General features: G+C 43.1%; 1 protein-coding gene and 1 long non-coding RNA gene across 3 annotated transcripts; one reads left to right on the top strand and one right to left on the bottom strand.

Annotated features, from left to right (window-relative positions):
- The first annotated feature begins 119 nt into the window (after positions 1-119).
- On the top strand, positions 120-11,125 carry LOC309341841. Its single transcript, XR_014156584.1, has 2 exons — positions 120-331; positions 10,581-11,125. It is a non-coding gene; the product is annotated as an uncharacterized lncRNA (long non-coding RNA).
- Positions 9,853-20,490, bottom strand: LOC309341790 (putative G-protein coupled receptor 148). 2 transcript variants are annotated; one of them, XM_081861635.1, is made up of 3 exons: positions 16,540-20,490; positions 12,571-12,636; positions 9,853-11,200 (listed from the first exon to the last, which is right to left on the bottom strand). In XM_081861635.1, the coding sequence occupies exons 1-3, from the start codon at positions 16,550-16,552 to the stop codon at positions 10,218-10,220; spliced, it is 1,062 nt and encodes a 353-aa protein (XP_081717761.1). In that variant the 5' UTR covers positions 16,553-20,490; the 3' UTR covers positions 9,853-10,217. The 2 variants fall into 2 exon arrangements, 1 of the variants encoding a protein (XP_081717761.1); XR_014156556.1 differs by having other exon boundaries at positions 11,091-11,200; positions 19,716-20,490.
- Between the last annotated feature and the right edge of the window lie 2,919 nt (positions 20,491-23,409).

Raw genomic sequence — 23,409 nt, 5'->3', positions numbered from 1 at the left:
GGGACTTGCAGTTTCTACAGCAAGCATGTAAAAAGCCCAGATGAGCTGGAGGGCCAGATTCTTAAGAAATAGTCGCTCCAGAATCTCGCCCATAATTTCCCCCCCAATTCCGCCTTCATTTTATGAATGTTGTTCATTTTAGGAGCATCCGCTGGCTACATAACACACACCGCTCACTGCAAGTGTTTCACTTCCTCAGATAAACCTCACGCATGGAAAACACACTCTGGGAGCATAGGGGAAACACGAGGACTTGTTGCAAGATTGCTTTGGCACGTGAAGTAGTGTGAATGACAAGCTGGGGCCATTTCAGCTGTGGATTTACATATGAGTAAGTATGCCAGCTTACCCCTCATGCCTCCTTGGCCCTCAAAATTATAGAACAGTGTGGATTGCTGTGGGCTGTGTCCAGGGGCCATGGAAGCCTGAGGGCCTTATGCTTGAGATCCCAGAAGTACAGGGGCTTTGAAACTGCCTAATGGTACCAGCTGATAAGGCATCCCACCACTGTGTTGCCACAGCAGTGGCGGACTTTGGGCTCTCAAAACTCAGTGCCACCCTGTGTGATGCTAAAATTCAGCGCTCCCCCCCCCCCGCCTCTCATGCTCCATTCCACAGTGTTCTAAGAATTCTAAGGTCTCAAATATAAAATAAATGTTCATAAATGTACAAGGCAAACAAATACATAACTATATAAACGTGTCTGAAATAGTACAGGAGAGCAATCCTGAAGCCATTCTGACTCTCCCAGTAACCCCAAATATTCCTCCGCAGTAAGGGGGGCATGGGGAAAGCCTTCCCATTGTCTTTTTGCTTACAAATCCTGTCTTAAAGAGAGTATTTGTGTGTATGAATAGGGTGAGCCTGTGACCTGGATTCAGGAACTGAAGTATTTACCATCATAAAAGAATGGCCAAGCTGCCCAGGCAAAGCAATCAGTGACCATTATGAGGTATCCTGGCAGACAGGATTTCTGCTGTAGACTGCCTCCTTTTGTGATGTATGTATGATGTCTTGTGGGGTGGGCTACAGGGTGGGCAATTTCAAAAGTCTATATAAGGGCTTGCACACCATCGTTCTGGGTTCTCTCCTCCCTCCTGCGTGTGGTGGCAAATATCCAAATCTTACAGATAATTCCCCTTTCTGGGCTTAGAGCCCAGCACCCCAAGCCCACAGATAAGGATGACATCAAAGCAAGCCAATTATATTCATTTGCTTTGATATAAGATAAACATATATGAGCTCAAAGCTACAACTATCAATTAATGGTGGGGTTATTTTGACTACCAAGATGGTGTTTGCAGAGCTTCTGGTTCAATACAATGCCTACCAAATCCCTGCTGGAAGAGTGTTCCATAGCACAGGACCAAAGCACATCCATTCAAAGCACATTACTTGCCTCAAAGCATCCTGGGATGTACAGTTTGTCAGGGATGCTGGGAATTGTAGTACTAAGAGAGGAAACTTTTGGTGTGCAAGTGTGTGCTTTCATTGTAGGGTGTGTATCTGTCCTTCTAGCAGTGGCCCCTCCCACCACAGGCACGTGGTCACCAGAAGGTTCTCCACAAGGGAAGGTGCCCTTCAGGCTGAAAAAAGTCCCCCCCCCCTTTTAATGCATGAGGGAAAGGTAGATCTAGACGGCCAAAAGACCATCTCACCAGAAAGACTGTCTCACCTCTTCTATAGCCAGTCCATCAGTGCGCCCTGCAGGTGAGGGCAGTGGCGTAGCGTGGGTTGTCAGCACCCGGGGCAAGGCAAGTAATTTGCGCCCCCTAACCCATGGATTTGCGCCCCCTAACCCTAACCCCTAGATGTTGCGCCCGGTGCGGCCGGCCCCCCCTGCACCCCCCACGCAACGCCACTGGGTGAGGGCCTCCTGCAGATAACATCTTCTCAGGAGGTCGGTTCTACACCATATAGGAATTGGGCCTTTATTGTCATGGCATCTGTTATGTACTAAGCTTAGATCCTAGAACAATAGGCAAGTAGGATCCTAGAATGTCACAACTGATTGGCCTGCAGGAAAAGACCAATCAGGCTCCAGGAGGGAAGCAGAATCAGCCAATCAGACGGGACTCATTGTGTAAATAATGTATATAATAACCTGAGTTTTGGGGGGCAATTCAATCACTGTTTTACAAGCTGCAATAAAGAGCATGAAATCACTACAGGACTTCGAGTATATTTCAGCATCTAACCCTTTGGAACCCCCTTCTCTTAAATATTAGACAAACCCCCATCTCTGTTTTCCTTTGGCACCTGCTAACGACCTTCCTCTTCCAACAAGCCTTTTTCAGTACAGCTATTTCATAGATTTATTGTTTGTTTTTTGCTAGCCTGGGTTCCTTTGGAAGGAAAGGTGGAGTATAAAATTAAGAAAGAGAAGAAACCTAGGGAACGGGGTCAGCCTTCAGAGTAGGTACATCCTAACATGGAAGAGTTTGCAGGTGTATAATGCATTGTTTTGCTTTGAATTGTATTTCATTAGTTTTTGAAATACAAAGAGAAGTCAGAAAAGGCATCCTATTAATGTATTAGTGGGTCCACCTAATGCCCAACTCACCCTTTATCTCTAACCCACCATGTTTACAAATGACCATTTAGCTCTTCTAAGGGAAGAATGTGGGCAAGGCAGGGAGAGAGAAAATGATTAGAAGAAAGAGAGAAATAGGAAGATGAGTGAATAGGAGGGAGGCTGGTTGTCCGGGCCATTTGAGGTATTTGAGCTGCTCTATCCCTGTTTGTACACAACAAAGCACTGATGTCACACCAGCTTGCGGGTGTTTGGTTGTACCACACCTATTCAGCTTTCGTACCCTTTAATTAAAATTTCCCTGTGCTTGTCCTCCTTTATTTAAAAGCTCCATATTAGGAGGATTCTCATAATGATATCAACACTAACCTGTTCAGAATTGCTCAGTCTAGTCAATAGGATGGCAACAAATTGCTTCAGGCAAACCTACCATGTTTCCCAGATACGACACCCACAAACCTTCTCTCTAGAGGTTCCTCTGGGCACTGTTCTCTGTGCATGTGCAACCACCCAATTCTCTTATTCCTTTCCCACCGCCCTGGCCAACCCCATTTGTACAGGGATACCGTACTGTTTTATGGTTAAAGGTAAAGGTAAAGGGACCCCTGACTATTAGGTCCAGTCTTGACCGACTCTGGGGTTGCGGCGCTCATCTCACTTTATTGGCCGAGGGAGCCAGCGTACAGCTTCCGGGTCATGTGACCAGCATGACTAAGCCGCTTCTGGTGAACCAGAGCAGCGCACGGGAACGCCGTTTACCTTCCCGCCAGAGTGGTACCTATTTATCTACTTGCACTTTGACGTGCTTTCGAACTGCTAGGTTGGCAGGAGCAGGGACCGAGCAATGGGAGCTCACCTCGTCGCGGGGATTTGAACCACCGACCTTCTGATCAGAAAGTCTTAGGCTCTGTGGTTTAACCCACAGTGCCACCCGCGTCGCTTGTTTTATGCTTAGGGCTATTATAATTTGAATTTGCACTTTTAAAACTTCTGCTTGGCTTCCTTACTATTTGAGTTTGCCAGGTGGGTTTCACTAGTGAAATGTGTCAGCTGTTGTTGTGCGTCAGCAGCCTGTATTACAGAAAGAAAACCTGCACAGCAAATATTTTTCAGCCTCAAGGATTTTTGGCCAGTTTCCAGGATCCCTGCACTGCTCAAACATGGTGCTAGCCCTGAAACCACAAAAATTTGCAACAGGATTTTACTGAGAAGTGAACTCTTTTTGCACTACAGTATATATGCGATTTTCAGAATGACAGGCATTTCTTGATGATCAGAATCTCAAAGGCACACACTCTTTGCTGCCTCACACCTATTTTATACGTCCTTGAACTTACCGAAGCATTCTGTCAATCTCCTGGTCTCTGGCCAATCATCTCTCAGCGCCACCCAGCCAGTCCTAATTCAAAAGCATAGCTGTGGCAAAGGGCTTCCCTCCCATGTGCCTCTGAGCTGAAAAGCCATGTACTGGAACTGATGGGGCTGCCCAAAAATCAGCCCTAGTAGTAGAGATCTTCCTCCCTCACTTGCTAGGAGGCCTACAGCTGCTGTAGCAGATATGGGAGGAGACTTGGATGCTTTGAAAGCAGCTCTGTGTGGCAGCCCAGCCATGGGAATAGTTTGTTGCCTCTTTAAGAAGTCTCAGAGCAAATGTTATGTTCACCATAAACTGGTTGCAACCAGTTGGTGGATCTTGGTGACCGGGAAGAAAAGAAGCAGCTCCTAAATTTGTAGGCTTGTGTTCTGAAGGGTTCTGCCTTTCTGAAATATAATTTTGTTTGGAATCAGAAGGCCAGCACAGTGGTACCTTGGTTTAAGTACTTAATTCGTTCCAGAGGTCCATTCTTAACCTGAAACTGTTCTTAACCTGAAGCACCACTTTAGCTAATGGGGCCTCCAGCTGCTGCCGCACCGCCGGAGCACAATTTCTGTTCTCATCCTGAAGCAAAGTTCTTAACCAGAGGTACTATTTCTGGGTTAGCGGAGTCTGTAACCTGAAGCGTATGTAACCCGAGGTACCACTGTATAAAACAAAACAACACAGTTAGCTTATATCAGAACCATATATTGGTTCCGAGGGTGTTCAGAGCCATTTGTCGTAGCCCGCCCAAGTTCTGTTGCTGAGAATCAGGAGCTAGGAGTCTCTGAGGAACCTTTGCCTGAGAGCAGAATCCATATGTGAAGTCTGACAGCCCAGAGGTCAGGGAATCCGGATGGTCACAGAACTAAGGGTCCAGTCCAGATGACGTAGAGTCACGGGTCCAGCAGGAAGTAGCAAAGTGGGGGCAAGAACAACAGACATTTCCAGCATCTGACTGCTGCTGAGAGCTCTGTTTAAGAAGGCCAGAGTCAGCTGGTTCTCATCAGTGCCTTCTCCTCTTGTGAAGACTGATCTGCTGCAGGTGGGGTCACTCTGCCTTATCACTCTTCAGACTGCTGTTCAGCAGGCGTTACCCTGAAGGCCAGAGAAGCAACTCTGGAGTGTTTCCTCCTGTGAGGAGCTTATTGTTTATTTGGTCTGTGACAGAGAGAGGCAGAGAAAGGGAGAGCAAGCAACAGAGAGACTCTTTCTGTAATATATATCTCATTTTTTTACTCAATTGTTTTGTGTTTCTTTTTTCTTTATTTTAAATTGGGCAATTTGGAGGAGTAGAGGATGGTTTTTGTATGTGTTGCAACAAATTCTATATTAACCGTTTACCTACATTCACTCATTAAAAGCTGCAGTAGCCACTAAATGAGGCCGAGCAAGTAAGGTAGATACTACACTTCACGAGTCATGTGTAATTACATAAAAGGTGTGTGGATCTTAGCAGAGGATATATACTTAATGCACAGGTATGGAGGATAATGCTGTCACTATTCTTTTGACCTTGTTCTTTTGTGGGTTTGTCAGTGAAATTCTAAAATGAAAAGCTTGTTCGGAGAAGATGACCTGGTCACTAAGATCTTCTGGGATTTATTTATTTTATTCATTATTATTATGCTACAAGGTGCATCTTATTTTCTTAAAGCACGTATCACATTTTGGTCCAATGTCATACCCTCCAACATTTATCTTATGAAAATAGAGACGTTCTGTTCCATAATGATAATTTTACTATTTATACCCCACACATCTTACTGGGTTTCCCCAGCCACTCTAGGCAGCTTCCAACATATCTAAAAACATAATAAAACATTAACAAAACTTCTTTATACAGGATTCCCTTCAGACAGCTCAGGGGTCAGATAACTCCATACCCTCCAATGAAAATAGGACATCCTAAGGAAAAGTGGGACATTGCGGGATCAAATCAGAAACCGAGAAGACTTCTCTAAATCAGAGACGTCCTGGGAAAATAGGGGCACTTGGAGGGTCTGCAATGTGCATAAAACAAGTTGTGAAATTTATCAAATGCCTTGTCAGTTGCAAGGGGTTCTTCAGCACACTACCTGATGTAGAAATAATCCCGAGTGCAGGAAAACTGGAAAACGCTGCTGTGTCTGAATATCATGACATCTCTTGGATGTAATTCTAGGATCAAGTTTTCATAACCTTGTCCTTCCTTACTACAATCAAGGAGTGGCTTTACTTTGCTTCCTTTTTGCAGAGAGTCATAATAAACTTTTCCAGACAACAGTTCCGTCTCTCTGGTTTATGCATCCTGCTTTTATTTCTAAACCGCTATCAGAACAATGGCTAAACGCTTCATGTTTATTACAGCTGCTGTTGCTCCCTGACAAACGTGTCAGATGTAAAGCATAATTTCACTCTAATCTGCGCCGGCCTTCATTACTTTCCCTCGTCAATCTAATTTCCACCTGTTCCCATGCTATCTCTTTCTTTCTTCTCTGCTCCAGTTGCAATCACAGCTAACATAATTCTCTGAGGTGGCGCCTCATAGATACCAGAAGCCCTGCAAAGCTCTGCTGAGTCATCCTAGTGTCGGAGGCTGAGGCCTAGGAAATGAACACATAAGCGATTCCCCTCCCCCCCCTCAAAGTGACACATTAAACATAATGGCTGGTGTCACTCAGGGCAGACTGTTGCTTTTTTCCTGAGCCATAATTACAGAAAGGCCCTGCACAGGAGAGGCAAAAATGTTGGGGGTCGAGGAGGCTCAGTTGTGAGGGAGTGAGAAATGTCCCTGTTTTCATCTAGGAACATTGGAAGTTATGCTATTATTCAGTGGTAGAGAGCAAGCTTTGCATACAGGAAGTCAAAAGTTTCATTTCCTGGTATCTCCAGGTACGGAGAAAGACTCCTGTCCGAAACCCAGGAGCAGCCAGTGCAGTGAGGAGTTGCTGTCCTGCCCCTGGTATAACTGCAGCCTACTTGGGTGGTGGTTTGGGGTAGAGTAGTGGCAAGGGCCGATCAGAAGGTCGGTGGTTCGAATCCCTGTGACGGGGTGTGCTCCCGTTGCTCGGTCCCTGCTCCTGCCAATCTAGCAGTTCAAAAGCACATCAAAGTGCAAGTAGATAAATAGGTACTGCTCCAGTGGGAAAGTAAATGGCGTTTCCGTGCGCTGCTCTGGTTCGCCAGAAGCGCTTAGTCATGCTGGCCACATGACCCGGAAACTGTATGCCGGCTCCCTTGGCCAATAAAGCGAGATGAGTGCCGCAGCCCCAGAGTCAGTCACGACTGGACCTAATGGTCAGGGGTCCCTTTACCTTTAACTTTAGTGGCAAGGGCAAGCAGCAGCGGTGGATTGGCCTCACTAGTGCACCTATGCAGCCCAGCCCTCAATGCTCCCCCATCCTGCCCCGTGCCAAGCACTGGCCCACCACACTGCAGAACCCCTGGAAAGCAGCTGCCAGTCACTGTAGACAAGAGCAAAGTAGGTGGACAGTCTGACCCCATATGGGGCTGCTTTATACATTCACATTTACATAAGAAACGTGACATGTTCCTAGCCAAACTTTGCTTTTACGCATACAGTGGTACCTGTTAGGATATTTCCGTTCCACCTTAAAAGGGAGCAGGCTTTGTGAGTCACAGAGTCTGCGTATTTCCTGTTCACAGGATGTTTCTGTTTTGATAGAGCTGTTGTCTCTCTCTCTCTCTCTGTGCCTGAACACGCAAGCAGGCAGTCATGTTTTTTCCTTTGTTCTGACCAACGCTGAATAAACTTCTAAATAATGCTCTCCTGCGTGCATCTTTCGCTGTGCGAATTCTGCTGATAGAGCGTGCATCAGCTCTGGAATGTGGCAAGCTATTTTCTGGAGCTCGTGCCGCTAATTGCTGATACTGTATCTATGGGAGATCGATGGATCGTCCGGAAGCGACGTGGGGGCCATGATGAGCTTTATCTCCCTGGCAGTATCCCAACAGTACCTCACGTTACAGACACTTCAGGTTACAGACTCTGCTAACCCAGAAATAGTACCTCTGGTTAAGAACTTTGCTTCAGGATGAGAACAGAAATCGCATAGGGGTGGTGTGACAGCAGCTGGAGGCCCCACTAGCTAAAGTGGTGCTTCAGGTTAAGAACAGTTTCAGGTTAAGAACAGACCTCCAGAATGAATTAAGTTCTTAACCCGAGGTACCACTGTATTATTGAAATCGCATGAAATGGTATGGTTCGTGGACCGAGCACCCATCGCAAGAGGAATGTGCAGAGTTTTTAAAAATTATTGCTCCAAGTTTATTGACTTGGAATGTTTCAACCATGTAAAAAGCACAGTTTCTTTGATATGAGGTCATGGGTTTCTTTGATATAAGGTCATGAAGTTTATCAAGAATGGAGGTCTGCTAGCCCAGGCTTCCTCAGCCTCGGCCGTCCAGATGTTTTTGGCCTACAACTCCCATGATCTCTAGCTAGCAGGACCAGTGGTCAGGGATGCTGGGAATTGTAGTCTCAAAACATCTGGAGGGCTGAGGTTGAGGAAGCCTGTGCTAGCCTAACAACAGACTTCGCATTGTCACATTTTTATGCGAGGGAAATGGCGTCACATAGAGGCAATGATACCTGGGTAACTGTGTCAGAATCAATTGTCCCAAGCTGGAAAAATAATGGCCCCACTAGATTTTTTTTTTTTAAGAACAACATTTATATACACTCCCTTTTTCAAGGAGGTCAAAGTAGCAGTTTAACCTCAGGAGAGCACCATTAGGTTGTTTGGCTGTGGGCTAAATAAGAAACAGACTATATTATCATTGTTACCATTATTGTTATTTTATTTATTTCCTTTCTCATATGTCTCAAGGCAATTTACAAATATACAACAAAAACAACAAAAAGTATTTTTAAAACTACTAAATATAGACTTTGAAACAGTACAAAATTATCTAAGACAGACATTTTTTCGTGTAGCTGGAAAAGCTTGTTGAAAAAACAGGTCTTAAATTGTTTCTGGAAAGTAATTGAGGGGCAGCCACACTGAAAGACTGCTCTGAGTTACTGTGGAGTGGGCTTCTGATGTTTTTGGCCCTTGAAGGAGAAACCCTCTTGCAGAATGCAAAATGATCTCGCAAAATGTAAAAACCAGTTGCACAAACTTTATGGTATCAAAACCCATGATTAAAATACACAGTGAAACAGTCCTATCAAAATATAAACATCTCTAATTAAAACACACAATAGAACAATCTGATTAAAACATTGCTGCAATTAATACAGGAGACTGAGGTGAAGAAATCAGGGACTGCCTGTGCAAACAGGCGAGTCTTCAAAAGCGAGCAGAATGCCAGCAAAGAAGGGACCTGTTGCATTTCAGCATTAAGTGCATTTCACAACACCAGTGCTACCAGTGAAAAAACTTATTTCTGCATTATCACAAGTAAGTCAGTGATCATCAGGCTGGGGCAAAACTAGCTGCATTCCATTTTTAACCAGGCCCTAAAACATTTTTAAGAATGTTTCACACATCTGAATCATACTAGCACCAAAGCAAGCCTCTGAATAACTCTCATAGTTTATCATGGTTAATAAATATATATGAAATATCAAATAAATGCACAGAGCATATGTAGAAAATCTGTCAAAAGGTGGCGGAAGCTATAGTATGTGCTGGCTGCATCCTTTGGAAGCTCCCTAGCTGCAAGAAACCTGACTTGATGTTTTTGAAATTTGTTCCTATGCCATTGGCTGAACTGCTGAAATTTTCATGAACATGCTGGTTTTCAAACCTGTTAGTGCTCAGGTGGGGTTACAGGCTGCAAAGGTAAAGAGATACAAAGCATCATTAATACTACCCTGGTGGGCAACTATTGGGATTATGATAAGGAAGTGTCTTCTACCTGCATCCTCTCCTTCCACAAACTTCAGTGTGTGTTATGGTTTTTGAACGTTCTTTTGGAAGCCGGGCGTCCGATGGGGCTTCTGTGGCTTCCAGTCAAGAAGCCACGCTTTGGTTTCCAAACATTTGGGAAGTCAAATGGACTTCCGGAACGGATTCCATTCGACTTCCAAGGTATGACTGTACTAGAGATTCCAGAGTGTACCATTTCTAGTAGCCTGTCTGGCAGTGCCTTGCCGTCTCTCTTTTCCATGGTTTCCTTTACTTCTTGTGCTGTGTCTTTTCCACGAGTTACCCTTTAAGCTTTAAAGCAAAAATATAGCACTCAAGGCTTCTAGCTTTGGGGCTGAAAATCTGGTTTTAAAAATAATAGGTTGGTCTATGCAGTTGTGTGAGTTGAATTATTCCTTGATGTGTGATATGGTTTAATGAAGGCTAATGCTGACTTGAAAGTGCTTCTGCACTACACTGAGAAACGGTTTGTCCACCCATTTGCTGAACCTTTTACCATCTGAAGTTGGGTTGGGTAATTGTTGTACTTTACCAAGTAGTTACCGTATTGATTTCTTCCTCGTCTGATGCATATCTTGTCCAGAAGTTCTTTGTTCCGCAGCCCATAAACCACAGGGCTGAAGCTCTGTGCAAATAAGAAAACAACAAAAGCTCCAAATTTTATCAGAAGATGTTCTGATCCTTTTCCGATGGCTGTCAAGATTAAGGGTGGAAGAATATGGAAGCTCATTTGTACACCATGAATAATGACTGTTTTTCTGGCCTTCTTATTTGAACAGTTAAAATAACCGCTGAGCTTCCCTTCTCTCCACAGGAGAAAATAAGCAGTTACCATGACAGCTGCAAGAAGCAAAATGAGAATACTTCCGGTTATTTTGGCAAAATTACTACCCAGGATAGTTGGGCAGGAGAGCTCTGCTTCATATATGTCCCTCGGATCTCCTTCTGTACGTTCCACAATGATCAAGCATGCAGATTTGAGGATTGTTCCGACCCAGACACAAGCTATAGCTTTGCGTTTCACCAAGTGTACAAAGGCCAGGTATCTCAAAGGCCAGCAAACTGCTAAGCAAGTGTTAATTGCCATCAAAGCCAGCGTTACCAGCACTGCTTCTGAAACTGCTGTTTGTACTCCAAAGGTGATCCAGATCCAGAATTGTTGCACTTTAAATGTTTGTATCGTGTTGGACACCATGCCAGAGCAACAGAATAAAGAGCAACAGAGAAGATGATGGCATAGGAGTAAGTATCTCACTTCCTTCACCATTTTAGAGTTCTGTCTCACAGTCTTGATTATTAATATATTCAATGCAGTTATGAATATGAAGTTAGCCAAATAAAGGCCTCCTTTTACAACTACTAGTGTTTGTATTAAATCTGATTTGTTTGCTTGAGTTTCAGTCATGGACTCATTCATAATAGCCAAGTGTAGTTCTTGCCCTGGAAATAAACAAGCGATACATTTATAACAGTATTATAACAATATCTTTCCAGCTGTTTAGTCTGATGGGAAAACCCAGCCAGATGGGCGGGGTATAAATAATATATTATTATTATTATTATTATTATTATTATTATTATTATTTACATGAACAGGATTATAATCTAAATGCACTGGAGTTTTGAGCCACTGTGGTGTCATTGGTTACATTGCTGGAGTAGAATCTAGAAGACCAGTGTTCAAAACCTAACTCAGCACTAGGGATGGAGAAATTTTATTCAGGATGCATTTGAAGCTGACTTTTTCCAGTCCATACTTTCTGAAGGAACTAATCCTTTGAAATTTGCACCTATCCGAATTTTGCAGTGCCATTCTCCAACCAAACGTTGTTTACAAAATGGCATATATTAGGGGAAGTTTGCCTAAAAATGAAGATATGGGGGGGGGGGACAGCTTGCAAAAATGTGTACATTAGCCAAAACTGTATATTAAAAATGTGTTTATGAGGAGAAATTTGCCCTAAAATGAGATGAACTTTTAAGAGGATTTTAAATGAAAAATATCTCTGAACCACGAAGCTCATCACTTGACTTCCTTATTTAATTTTTCAGAAAGGGTCAATGTCCATACTTTCTGTTTCCACTGAACAACTGAATCTTTTAAACTGATATTTATTGAGCATTTGTTCCGATTGGTTTGCGGGGAGGTTATACGACAATGAACGTTCATCCTGTTTGGCTTGCCCATCTCCAGCAAATCACCCAGAGATCCTGCATTCTCTTCTTCCCATCCCTGGTTCATTAACAATAGTCAGTGTGAGAAATGGAGAGGTGTCTGGCAATACTCTCTACTACCCTGATGAATAGCATGTAATCTGAAACTAGGAGGTGGGTATACTAACTTCCCCAAATAGCACATCTTTTTCTCTTCTACTAGAAAGTGTTGAGAATAGCAGAATTAAATTAAAACAACAGCAACAACAACCAGTAGTGTATGAGTGTTCATCATGCTAAATTAAACTGAGTGAAAGCAATGTCATGACAAGAGGTTAGAAAACAGTTCTATACCATAGCAAATTTATAAAACCCAAGAGTTGGAATACATCACTTATTCAACTTCATACATCCCATATCTTACCTTTTCATGTTCTCCCTCTCCCAAGAGTAGATTCTAAATTTGAAGATTATGACTTCTCAAGCTACAGTACCGCATCCATCTAAGCATGACGACATCTTCAAAATGCAGATTTTTCATGGACCTTGATGTTTAATCCTAGTTTAAAACCGTTTAAACCCGATCTTTAAAACCGTGGTTTTAATAGTTCGCTGATTGCAATAGTTTACACTGATCTGAAAATTTAGACGTACCTTTCTTTGCTGTGTTAGCTCACACTGCTTCTTTTTGTTCCGCCGCATCTTACTGAAATGCCCTAGCAGAAAAAGAAGAAGGAAAACTAACTCTGAGATTATTAATTTTGAAACTAGAGGGAGGAAATAAAACCAAAAACCCCAAAGAAAACCTCCTCACATCTTCCACCAGCAATTTTGCATTTCCTTAGCAAGACCAGTCTCTAAATTTCTATTTATTGCCTGGATCAATGCCTACATCATCTACCTCAACCCCAAATGCACAAAGTTCATGGAATATTAATTGAATGCAAGTTGATGATGCGTTCATAAAATAAAACATGAGACTTACTTTAGTTTCTGAGCTATGTGGACATAAGAGACTGCCATATACTGAGCCAGGCCACTGATTTTTCCAGCTGCTGGTGCACTGTATCTCTCCAGGGTTCCTGTGAGGGATCTTTCCCAGCCCTCCCTCAAGTTGCTGGAGGCTAAACCCATGATTTTCTACATATTTTCCACTAGACTGTGAATTTAAGTGGGTTTTATGTTCTTGATCCTATGTCAGAAAAGAAGGCACTACCAAAAGCATGCATATTTCACAATCAGGGCCAGCTCATCCATTAGGCAAGATGAGGCGATGACCTCAGGCAGCAGGATCCACAGGGGCAGCAGATCCCAATGTAAACCTTCATTGCCCTCTTATTCATGATGTAGATCTTCACACACTCCTTATTCCCTGGTGTGGAGGGAGGCTAAAGTCATTCAGAAGTACCCCCAAGCTGTAAACCCCTTTGTATTTCTGGATCCTTTGTTGTTGCTTGAGGTTCAGGCAGCCTTAGAGGCATGGAGTATCTTCCATCAGCTTCTGTCGTCTCTGCTCTGGTCCCCTCTAGGTCATATCATTGCAACATGCTAATCTAACCTCTAAAGACTGAAATCTGCCTCTGAAGACAGTTTGGAAACTTCATGTGGTGCAGAATTCAGTGGCCAGGTTGCTAACCGGGGCAAGACAGTTTGAGCATATAACACCGATCTTGGCCCAACTGCACTGGCTGCCAATTGGTTTCCAGGCCCAATTCAATGTGCCGCTTTTGACCTAGTAAAGGTAAAGGTCAAGGTACCCCTGCCTGTACGGGCCAGTCGTGTCCGACTCTAGGGTTGCGTGCTCATCTCGCTCTAGAGGCCGTGAGCCGGTGCCGTCCGAAGACACTTCCGGGTCACGTGGCCAACGTGACGAAGCTGCAGCTGGCGAGCCAGCACCAGCGCAGCACACGGAAACGCCGTTTACCTTCCCGCTATAAAGCGGTACCTATTTATCTACTTGCACTTAAGAGTGCTTTCAAACTGCTAGGTGGGCAGGAGCTGGGACCGAACGACGGGAGCTCACCCCGCCGCGGGGATTCGAACTGCCGACCGTACGATCGACAAGTCCTAGGCACTGAGGTTTTAGCCACAGCGCCACCCGCATCCTTAAATGGCTCAGGGCTGCAATACCTCAAGGACCGCCTCTTCCTATATGAAACCTCACCATCTGAGGTCCTTCTACATGTGTCTCCCCCACAAGAGGTCCACAGGGTGACAACATAAGAATGGGACTTTTCTGTGGTGACTCCCTGCTTATGGAATGCTCTCCCCAGGGTGGCTCCCCTGGCACCTTCCTTCCATATCTTTAGGCATCAGGCAGAAACAGTCCTCTTCTCCTAGGCCTTTGGCTAATTAAACCATCTACGACCTTTTAAACCAGAGGGGGAGGGAACTATTCTTTTTGTTTGTTATTATGGTACGTATTTTTGTGTTTTTATATTGTAAACCACCCTATGATCTTCAGGTGAAGGGCAATTAATAATAAGAAGAAGAAGAAAAAGAAGAAGAATTTGAGTTCCTACTGAAATGAGGCTGCATTTAAATGTTGTATTTTAATCTTGTTTTTAAGTTGTATTTCAATCAATTGTTTTTATACCTGGTGTTAGCCGCCCTGAGCCTAGTCTTGGCTGGGGAGGGCGGGGTATAAATAAAATTTATTATTATTATTATTATTATTATTATTATTATTATTATATCCACATCTGAAATGTGTTCCATATTCAGTTATCCAGTTTCTTCTCCCCCCCCCCCTTTTATAACAGTGCTCTTATGATTTTACCAGCAGAATTAAAGGAAAACAAGGCAGAAGTTCAACAGGTGACATTTTCATCCTGTTTGCATTTTCATTATTAGGCGTCTGCTAGGAGGTGGGGAGAGAGAATCCTCACCCTATTGAATTTCTGCCTATCACAAAAAGCTTTTAAAGGCTCAGCGTCACTGAAGAAGACAGCCCTTATTCACATTATAGTTTTGGCCTACAGTATATACATCCAGCTTCTTTACATTTAACCTACTCTTGGTCTGAAGGAGTTAAAGAAATTACTCCTTCACGGTTCAAAGCAATTTTCATGAATTCTGCAGCAACCTGCTGTTCCCGTTGATAAGGAGTAAGATTTGCAATTAGTAGCTTTCCACCTATCAATGTCAAAGGCTGAAGGGCACTGAAGAACATTGTCTCAGCACCATGCAATTAGTTTCTCCCAACATCTGTCAAGCTCTTGCCTGGTCAAAAGAGAAGCAAGCATTTGTTGTAGGAACAGCCACTAGTAATATGACAGGTAGAGATGAATAAGAAGTTCCATCATTTTTCTCATTATGGCAGAAAGATGCAACAGCTTATGCTAAGGATTCCCCCATCCCCGACAATTCTATGAATGCTAATTCGTAAATGGAATTTGCACCCTAGCTGAGCCCTCCTCTTTCAAAGAAAAACCTACCAACATGTTTTGACAGCACATGTCTTGATTTTTGTCATCCACTAGGGGGCAGCAGAGGGCAACTTGTTGCTAGGCAAATTACAGCACTAACCAGGCTGAAGTGGTTTTAAAAGGTGGTTAACGTGCCCAATATTTCTCACTTTATACTATTATTTTTCAAAGAAAGTTCATTTGTTATGCACCTTATTTTGGTTGCACAGAGCATCTGCTTAGATTCAAGACAAAAGATAGCTGTGGTCACCAGACCTGATTCACATACGCCACAGACTGCAGGTGGCAATCCCCCTTTTGAATGCTTACTTATGTCACAAAACTCCCCAAAAGTAGAAAAGCAGCACAACAGGCAAATAGGTGGGGATCAGAATCTTTCTCGCTGTTGTGCTATTTTCTGTTTGCAGGGAGGTCTTTTAAAAAAAACCCACAACCAACCACAAGAACAACACACTGTGGAGCAGGGGTCAGCAACCTTTTTCAGCTGTGGGCTGGTCCACCGTCCCTCAGACCATGTGGTGGGCTGGACTATATTTTGAAAAATAATAATGAATAAATTCCTATGCCCCACAAATAACCCAGAGATGCATTCTAAATAAAAGCACACATTTTAAATAAAAGCACACATTCTGCTCATGTAAAAATACCAGGCAGGCCCCACAAATAACCCAGAGATGCATTTTAAATAAAAGGACACTGTTATGTACTGAGTTGAATAGGATACAAAATGCAGCAGTCTGATTGGTCCTAGAACAATAGGATCCAAAATGCAGCAGTCTGAATGGTCCTAGAACAATGCAGCAGTATGATTGGTCTGCAGGAGCCACCCAATCCGGCTCCAGATGGAAGTGAATCCACAACCTGATTGGCCTACAGGAGAATTCCGGAATTAGCCAATCATGTGCAGCCCATTGTGTAAATAATGTATATAAAGCAGGTACTTTGAGGGGACATTCATTCCTCCTCACCACTATGAGCTGAATAAAGAGCATGAAATCCACTCTTGACTCAGAGTATATTTCAGACACATTCCACTCATGTAAAAACACGCTGATTCCTGGACCATCCGCGGGCCGGATTGAGAAGGCGTTTGGGCTGCATTTGGCCCCTGGGCCTTTGGTTGCCTACCCCTGCTGTGGAGCATTCAAAATGGCACACCTCAGCTGCAGTCCAAAATAGTACACCTCATACCTGTTGCATGCATATAGATGAGGCTTCAGCTACAGGGCCCAGGTTTCACGAGGCTGCAAGGGCTGGGGTTGTGCTTCTAAGAGATGCAAGGGGAAGGCAAGTGAGGGGACTGCATAAATGTCCCTGCCAGCCACACAACCCTGGGGATAAAGCAGGTCTGAGGCAGGAAGTCTGGCTGTATGGGCATAGCTTCCCTGAACAATCTTGAACCCTGACTTTGCAGGGTTGGGAGTTCTTGGATGCAGAGCCAGGATCCCCACTTCAGAGGTCCTGCTCCACCTTTCATATGCTCAGATGGAGGGTGAATGACTGGAGGAGGTCAGTGGGATGCAACTACTGATTACTCCGCTTGAAAGCTTAATATAGAGGAAGCCAAGACCTCCTCCACTGAATGTACATTTCCCGTTTCCTATCGGGCACTTAAATCTTGGCAACAGCAGGCCCCAACTTGCAAAACAGCAGTTCTGCTAGCCAGACTGCCGGGTGTTCCTGGAGACAAAAATATATGCAGAGCCAGCTCTCCCACAAAGGCAGGCTAGACAGCAGAAATTAAAGCGCCCCTGCCTGCAGTGCTGGAAGCAGCACGTAAACCTATATTGTTTCTGGAATGGCTGGCCTGCCCTCCGAATTGAGGACATGTCCCAGAACCTTAATAAGCACCAGACCAAGACCAATCACTGACTGAGGCAAAGGGCAAGATTGTGGGTAGCTGGTAGTGCGCTGCCTGGGACTGCAAGCCCTCAATGCAGTGTAAAGTCCACTTTATAACAATACTGAACATAAGGAATTCCTGGTGTCTTGAGCCTGCCTGTCCTAGCCCTTAACCTTTGCCTTAGAGGGAGAAAGCATCATCTTAAAGCCTGTGGCCTAACTTGGCTTTTTCTGCCAGCATTACTGTCTGCAAAGAATCAGGCGATGACTACAATCCTCTGCATGCTTAATTTGGATTCAGTCACGATGGGATTTACTTTCAAGTAATAAGTAGGATCATCTGCTTCTGCGTGTTTAGAATTGAGAGCTGTGTTTGTCCTGGAATCTTATCTTAACCTTCTATTTCTAGCTGTGATTTCTTGCTGTGATTTATTTTACAAACTTCTCTGTTGAAGGATTATTCTCTCAAGAAAGTACGCACAGGATCAGAGTTTTAGATCTTTTTCTTCTTCTTTTCTATTGATGATATTGAGGTCAGTTTCAGTCCAGCTGCTCTTTTTCTGTGGATTTGCAAAAATATCAACTCGCATCAACTTCAGTACATTAAAAGAGGTTGCAATATCTGACTCTGAGCACTTCCTGAAGAACGGCATGCTTCTGGCAAAGATGACAACTCAGTTACTGGTCCTTTTTAAAATTAACAGAACTGGTGTGTGCACAACACAGCAGTAACATGGATGTAGAAAAACACACGCCACCACCACCAGGGATTTGAAAAATAAAAGCTGAATCTTGTGTTAATTTGACATTACAAAAATCAAATCTGAATAACACAAATTCAGACAACTATAGAGAATAAATATGGGTTTAGTTTGTATTAAAGGGGAAAAAACCACACTGTAAATTTGGAGATCTATTGCAAAATGAAGTCCCCTACAAAATGCCACCAAAACTGGAATCTATGGGCATTTTTTCTAAGTACACTGCCTCAGATCAGGATTTGCTGTTATACAAACTGATATGTTTCTCCTGGAGACAGGTGTGAGTAACTGATGGATTTTATAAAAACTGGGGGGTCAGTCGTTATTTGCTTCTTTATCCCAGCAGCCTTTAGGTATCATCCTATCATCTGCAGACCACTTAGTAAAGTCTAAGCTAAGTGAGTCTGTAATCACCTTCGCCACTCTAAAATATACAAATGACACTATTGGAAGGAACAGAAGCAACAGCTGATTGCAAACTCTAAAGAGTTGACAGAGCACTTTAGCTCCTGATCAGATTGGAAAGCAAAGCTGCAGGGCTAATGGACCACTTCCTGTAGGTTAGCAAGCTGGGTGTGGTCTGTGGTCACCCCTGCTCTAAAGTGGGTTCAGCATGACACAGTTTTCTGACTTATCACATAGATAGAACTACAGAAAGAAATGGAAGGTTAAAAACAGACATATGAACAAAAAAAATCTTTTTTAAAAGCCCTGAAAGAAGGCCCTAGACTGCTCTTAGGAATGGCTTTAGTTGCTCTAAGGAACAGCTATGGTTTAAGATCAGTTCAGCCAATAAATTCATGGATAAATTATGTGATTGCCCATGAATAAAGATTAGACACAAACAAGATTTGAGCTGAATGAAAACTATAATTTCCCACCGCATGATTGCAGAGAAAAGTCCTAAACTGTCACATTTATCAGGCTTCAAAAATTTGAATTATTCTAACAGAAAGGACAATGAAAATAGAAATAATAAACTTTTATATTTGCCTGTATACTGGTACCCGGGCAAAGATGCAACTGACAATTAAAAACCTAACTAAAACATGTCCATTTGCATACAAAATCCCTTTAAATGAAAAATATCTTATGACTTCTTACTTGGCATATGTGAAAACTTTTAACATTACTGGAATAAACAAGCAATTACACACATAACTTAGCAAATTGGAGAAGAAATACACCATGTACTGGTTGTGTGTTCTGCACATGTCATTGAATTTAAAACTCTTTCAATATTTTTCTTGTAATATTTTTTTTTTTCTATTTAAAGGCCCCTCATAATCTGAGACCTTAAACTATAGCTTACTTAGCTTGTGTGCAAATCCAGTAGTGTGAAGATTCTTGTGGCACTATAAAGATGAACAAGCTTATGACATAGCTTTCACGTTAGTCTACTTAATCAGATGCATTATTATTATTTTTCTGTTTCTTTTCTGCAAGACAAGACAGCACAATCCTACGCATAACTACGCAGAAGAAGGCTGGGCCCTACTGGGTTTATTTTGCATTGATAATGTTCTTGTTTCCTGGTGAAAATAGACCTTGCACAACCTTTTCCTTTTTTTTTTTTAAAGAAACCCACGCCAAGATTAAAATGTTTTAAGTTTCTAAGAAAACTATTTACACCTTGCTCAAACATGCCAAAGCAGCTGTTTCCGGCAGAACCTGTACTGTCTCTTCAGTTTCCTCAATATTTCCTAGAAATATATAGGCAGGAGCTCATAACTGCTGGAGCAATAAGTGGCTTTTTCTACTTACCATCTGCACTTCATCTGACTACCTGCACTGGTAGAAGGACACTCTCCGTAGGGAGAAGGCAGCTCTGCTTTCCACCTGAATTAGATCTTCCCTTTCTCCATTTCTTTATCAAAAAGATTAATCCTAGGGCAAACGGAGTATCTTTACTGCCCCATTATTAACAGCTAGCCTGTTCTGCCTCTTTCAAGTAGTACAACTGATGCTCTGGGAGACCAGGGAAATTAAGAAGCGACAGCAGTACCGCCCCCTCTGGGATTCTGTTTTCATGCTAATTAAGAATAAAGGAAAACGCAGCCCTTCCTGTTGACTTCCTTTCAATCTTTTAAAATAGAAAACGCTACAAAAGATAAAATGCATTGATATGTACAATTAACACGTTGCACATTTACCCAATGTCTGCTGGAACAGTGATGCCACTGAGTGCAAATGCCATCTGTTGCTGCATCACAGTCTTCTCTGTGCTCTTCCTCCAAGTCTTTCCTGCCTTCTTATCCAGCCCCTATTGCCTCTTGATTATTATCTGCTTCGGATCGGGTAGGGTTGCCATATTTCAAAAATTAAAAACCAGGACCAAAAACCAAAAAAAGGCGATTTTCCTATTGACTTGCCTAAAATCCAGGACTAAGTGCAGCCTTTCGGAAATCTCTCCCCCCCCCCCCCCCCGTCAATTTCATCTTTGAAATCCCAGTAATGTCCACGAAAATCCAGACATATGGCAGGCCTAGAATTGGGCACAAATCTGCTTCAGATCACATATAAAATGTTGTTGTCATTTAGTCGTGTCCGCCTCTTCGTGACCCCATGGACCAGAGAACGCCTGTCTTCCACTGCCTCCCGCAGTTTGGTCAAACTCATGCTGGTAGCTTCGAGAACACTGTCCAACCATCTCGTCCTCTATCGCCCCCTTCTCCTTGTGCCCTCAAGCTTTCCCAACATCAGGGTCTTTTCCAGGGAGTCTTCTCTTCTCATGAGGTGGCCAAAGTATTGCAGCCTCAGCTTCAGGATCTGTCCTTCCAGTGAGCACTCAGGGCTGATTTCCTTAAGAATGGATAGGTTTAATCTTCTTGCAGTCCATGGGACTCTCAAGAGTCTCCTCCAGCACCATAATTCAAAAGCATCCATTCTTCGGCGATCAGCCTTCTTTATGGTCCAGCTCTCACTTCCATACATCACTACTGGGAAAACCATAGCTTTAACTATACAGACCTTTGTTGGCAAGGTGATGTCTCTGCTTTTTAAGATGAGCCTGCCTAATTCACACTTTCCGAAACAATATCTGAAATGAACAACAATCTGCCTTACTAAATCCACACTTCTCTGAATTTTGCTGTCCATGTCTCCAGCCAAGCAATGTCTGTAAAAATGCACATTAAGTAAAGTGTGCATAAGAATGCACATATTAGTGATAATCGCTTACAAAATACATTATAGTATTGCACGCCACCCCAGTCTCTGAGTGATGTGAGATTCTAGGTGTTCCAGACATTCACCTATGGTTTGTGTTTCCTTTGGGGAATGAGGCATAGTAGTGATATCTTTGTGATATATGTTTTAATTAAACATAAATATAACCCAAGCCTACAATGCAGGGGTTCACAGCATTAACACTCCAAGAGAGTCTTGTTTCTCCCATAGACAGAGCCTTGGATTCAAATAGACAACAAACATCACACTGTGCCTCTCTGGCTTTCCAACCTGCAGCTTTACTTCTAGTTCACATTACACATACTTTCAGCTCTAAACTGGCTTTTCTCAGTATCTGCAAGTTGGTGGTATGGGCCCCACCCGTTTGCTGTCTAACACAGAGCCTCCTTTCACTTGCTTTCTTAATGGCTCATCACCTTTCCTGCAAGACAGACCCAAAAAAGAAAATAACAGAACACCTCTAGTCATCACATACAGCTCCCAAGTTAAAACAGTACAACGCATCATCAGAGATCTACAACCTCTCCTGGACAATGACAGTTCTCTTTCTCAAGCTCTGGGAGGAAGACCTTTCATTGCCTCCAGACAGCCCCCCAATCTTAAACAACTCCTAACCCACAATAATACTATAACCAGACTTAACACGGACACTGGCACCAGAGCCTGCAATAAACCCAGATGCCAACTTTGCTGCCACATACACCCGGACAACACCATTACTGGCCCCAACAACATCACACATACCATCTCGGGACTATTTAATTGCTCATCGTCTAACATTGTGTATGCCATAAAATGCCAACAGTGTCCTTCAGCTCTCTATATTGGACAAACAGGCCAGACCTTACGCCAAAGAATAAATGGACATAAATCCGACATCAGGAACCACAAGACAGAAAAACCAGTAGGAGAACACTTCAATCTCCCAGGACATTCTATACAAGATCTCAAAGTAGCTGTTCTATTACAAAGGAATTTCAGAAATAGACTGGAAAGAGAAGCTGCTGAATTGCAACTTATCACCAAACTTAAAACTATGGAGAGACCTGGTTTGAATAAAGACATTGGATTCTTATCTCATTATACATGACAAAGCCATTTTTCACCTTCTCACCCCTTGCTTTTTCCTGTTAGACCTATTGCAGTCGTTAAGAGTCGTCAACAGGCTCATCGCAGCTATCTGCCAATCACCCATTCCCACCACCCTTCTGAGTAATACCCCTCCCCACCTTCTCACTATATAGAAAGGTCCGGTGACTTCTGTTTCAGTGTATCTGAAGAAGTGTGCATGCACACGAAAGCTCATACCTAGAACTAACTCAGTTGGTCTTTAAGGTGCTACTGGAAGGAATTTTTTTATTTTGTTTTGACCATGGCAGACCAACACGGCTACCTATCTGTAACTGCACCTTTCCTTTGTTCTCTTAATGGCCCATCACCTAGGTGATTTCCTGAACACAGGAATCTAGCCTGGCTTGATTAGCTTTTAACATTTACTGGGACTAGGGTGTCTGGCACCCAGTTTAACACCCCAAGCCTTGTTTAAATTCTAACACTTACTAGATCCAGGAATTTATAGTGGCCTGGCACCCACAAGACCATAGCAACACTAAGGAAAACTGCTTTCCGAAAAAATGTGTTAAGGGAAATCTTTGGAAAAATGTGTACATTAAGATAAATTTGCACTAAAACGAGAACTTAAAATAATAATAATCTGGAGACTGATGTGGAAATCTGGAGAGCTGAGTTTAAGATTAGAAGAATGAGAAACTGAGAGACGCCGCAATCAACAGATTCACATGCCTCTACTTTGAGAGTGTCATGTTGTCTTCCATTTAAACCAGGGGTCACCAAGGCAAAGCCTGTGAGCACCATTGTGTTTTGGCTGAAATGGTGTTGTGGGCCGAATGGGGAGACCTGGCAGGCCTAATTTTCCCTATGGGCTGTAGGTTTCCCACTGCTGCTACATATTCCTATTTAATTTTAACAGCTCTTGTAAACTGCTTAGAGGTTTTGTTACAATCCAGTGGTATATGCCTTTTGATAGATAGATTGATGTGGGACCGCACATACCAACAAATGCCACATTTATTTGAAAGCAGAATCTTCCGTTTCGGTGGTGGGCAGAACAAGGAAGAAGCAGGCAAGGGATTTCCTGAGATCAAGGCCTGTCCCATAGCTTTTCCTTTGGGCCAAGTAATAACTGAATGGAGCATTGGCAAGTCACACTCTTTCAACTACCCACCTAAAATTAGAATAATAGTGAGTT

This window comes from Podarcis erhardii (genome assembly GCF_964252035.2).
Source record: "Podarcis erhardii genome assembly, chromosome: 5".
In the NCBI taxonomy this organism is placed as follows: Eukaryota; Metazoa; Chordata; class Lepidosauria; order Squamata; family Lacertidae; genus Podarcis; species Podarcis erhardii.
This window is presented reverse-complemented; position numbering and strand designations above follow the sequence as displayed.

Coding starts and splice junctions, on each gene's coding strand:
- LOC309341790 (XM_081861635.1), bottom strand. Junction 11,201..12,570: donor AACACAGCAAAGAAAGGTAC/GTCTAAATTTTC, acceptor TTCCAGGGCAAG/AACTACACTTGGCTATTATG.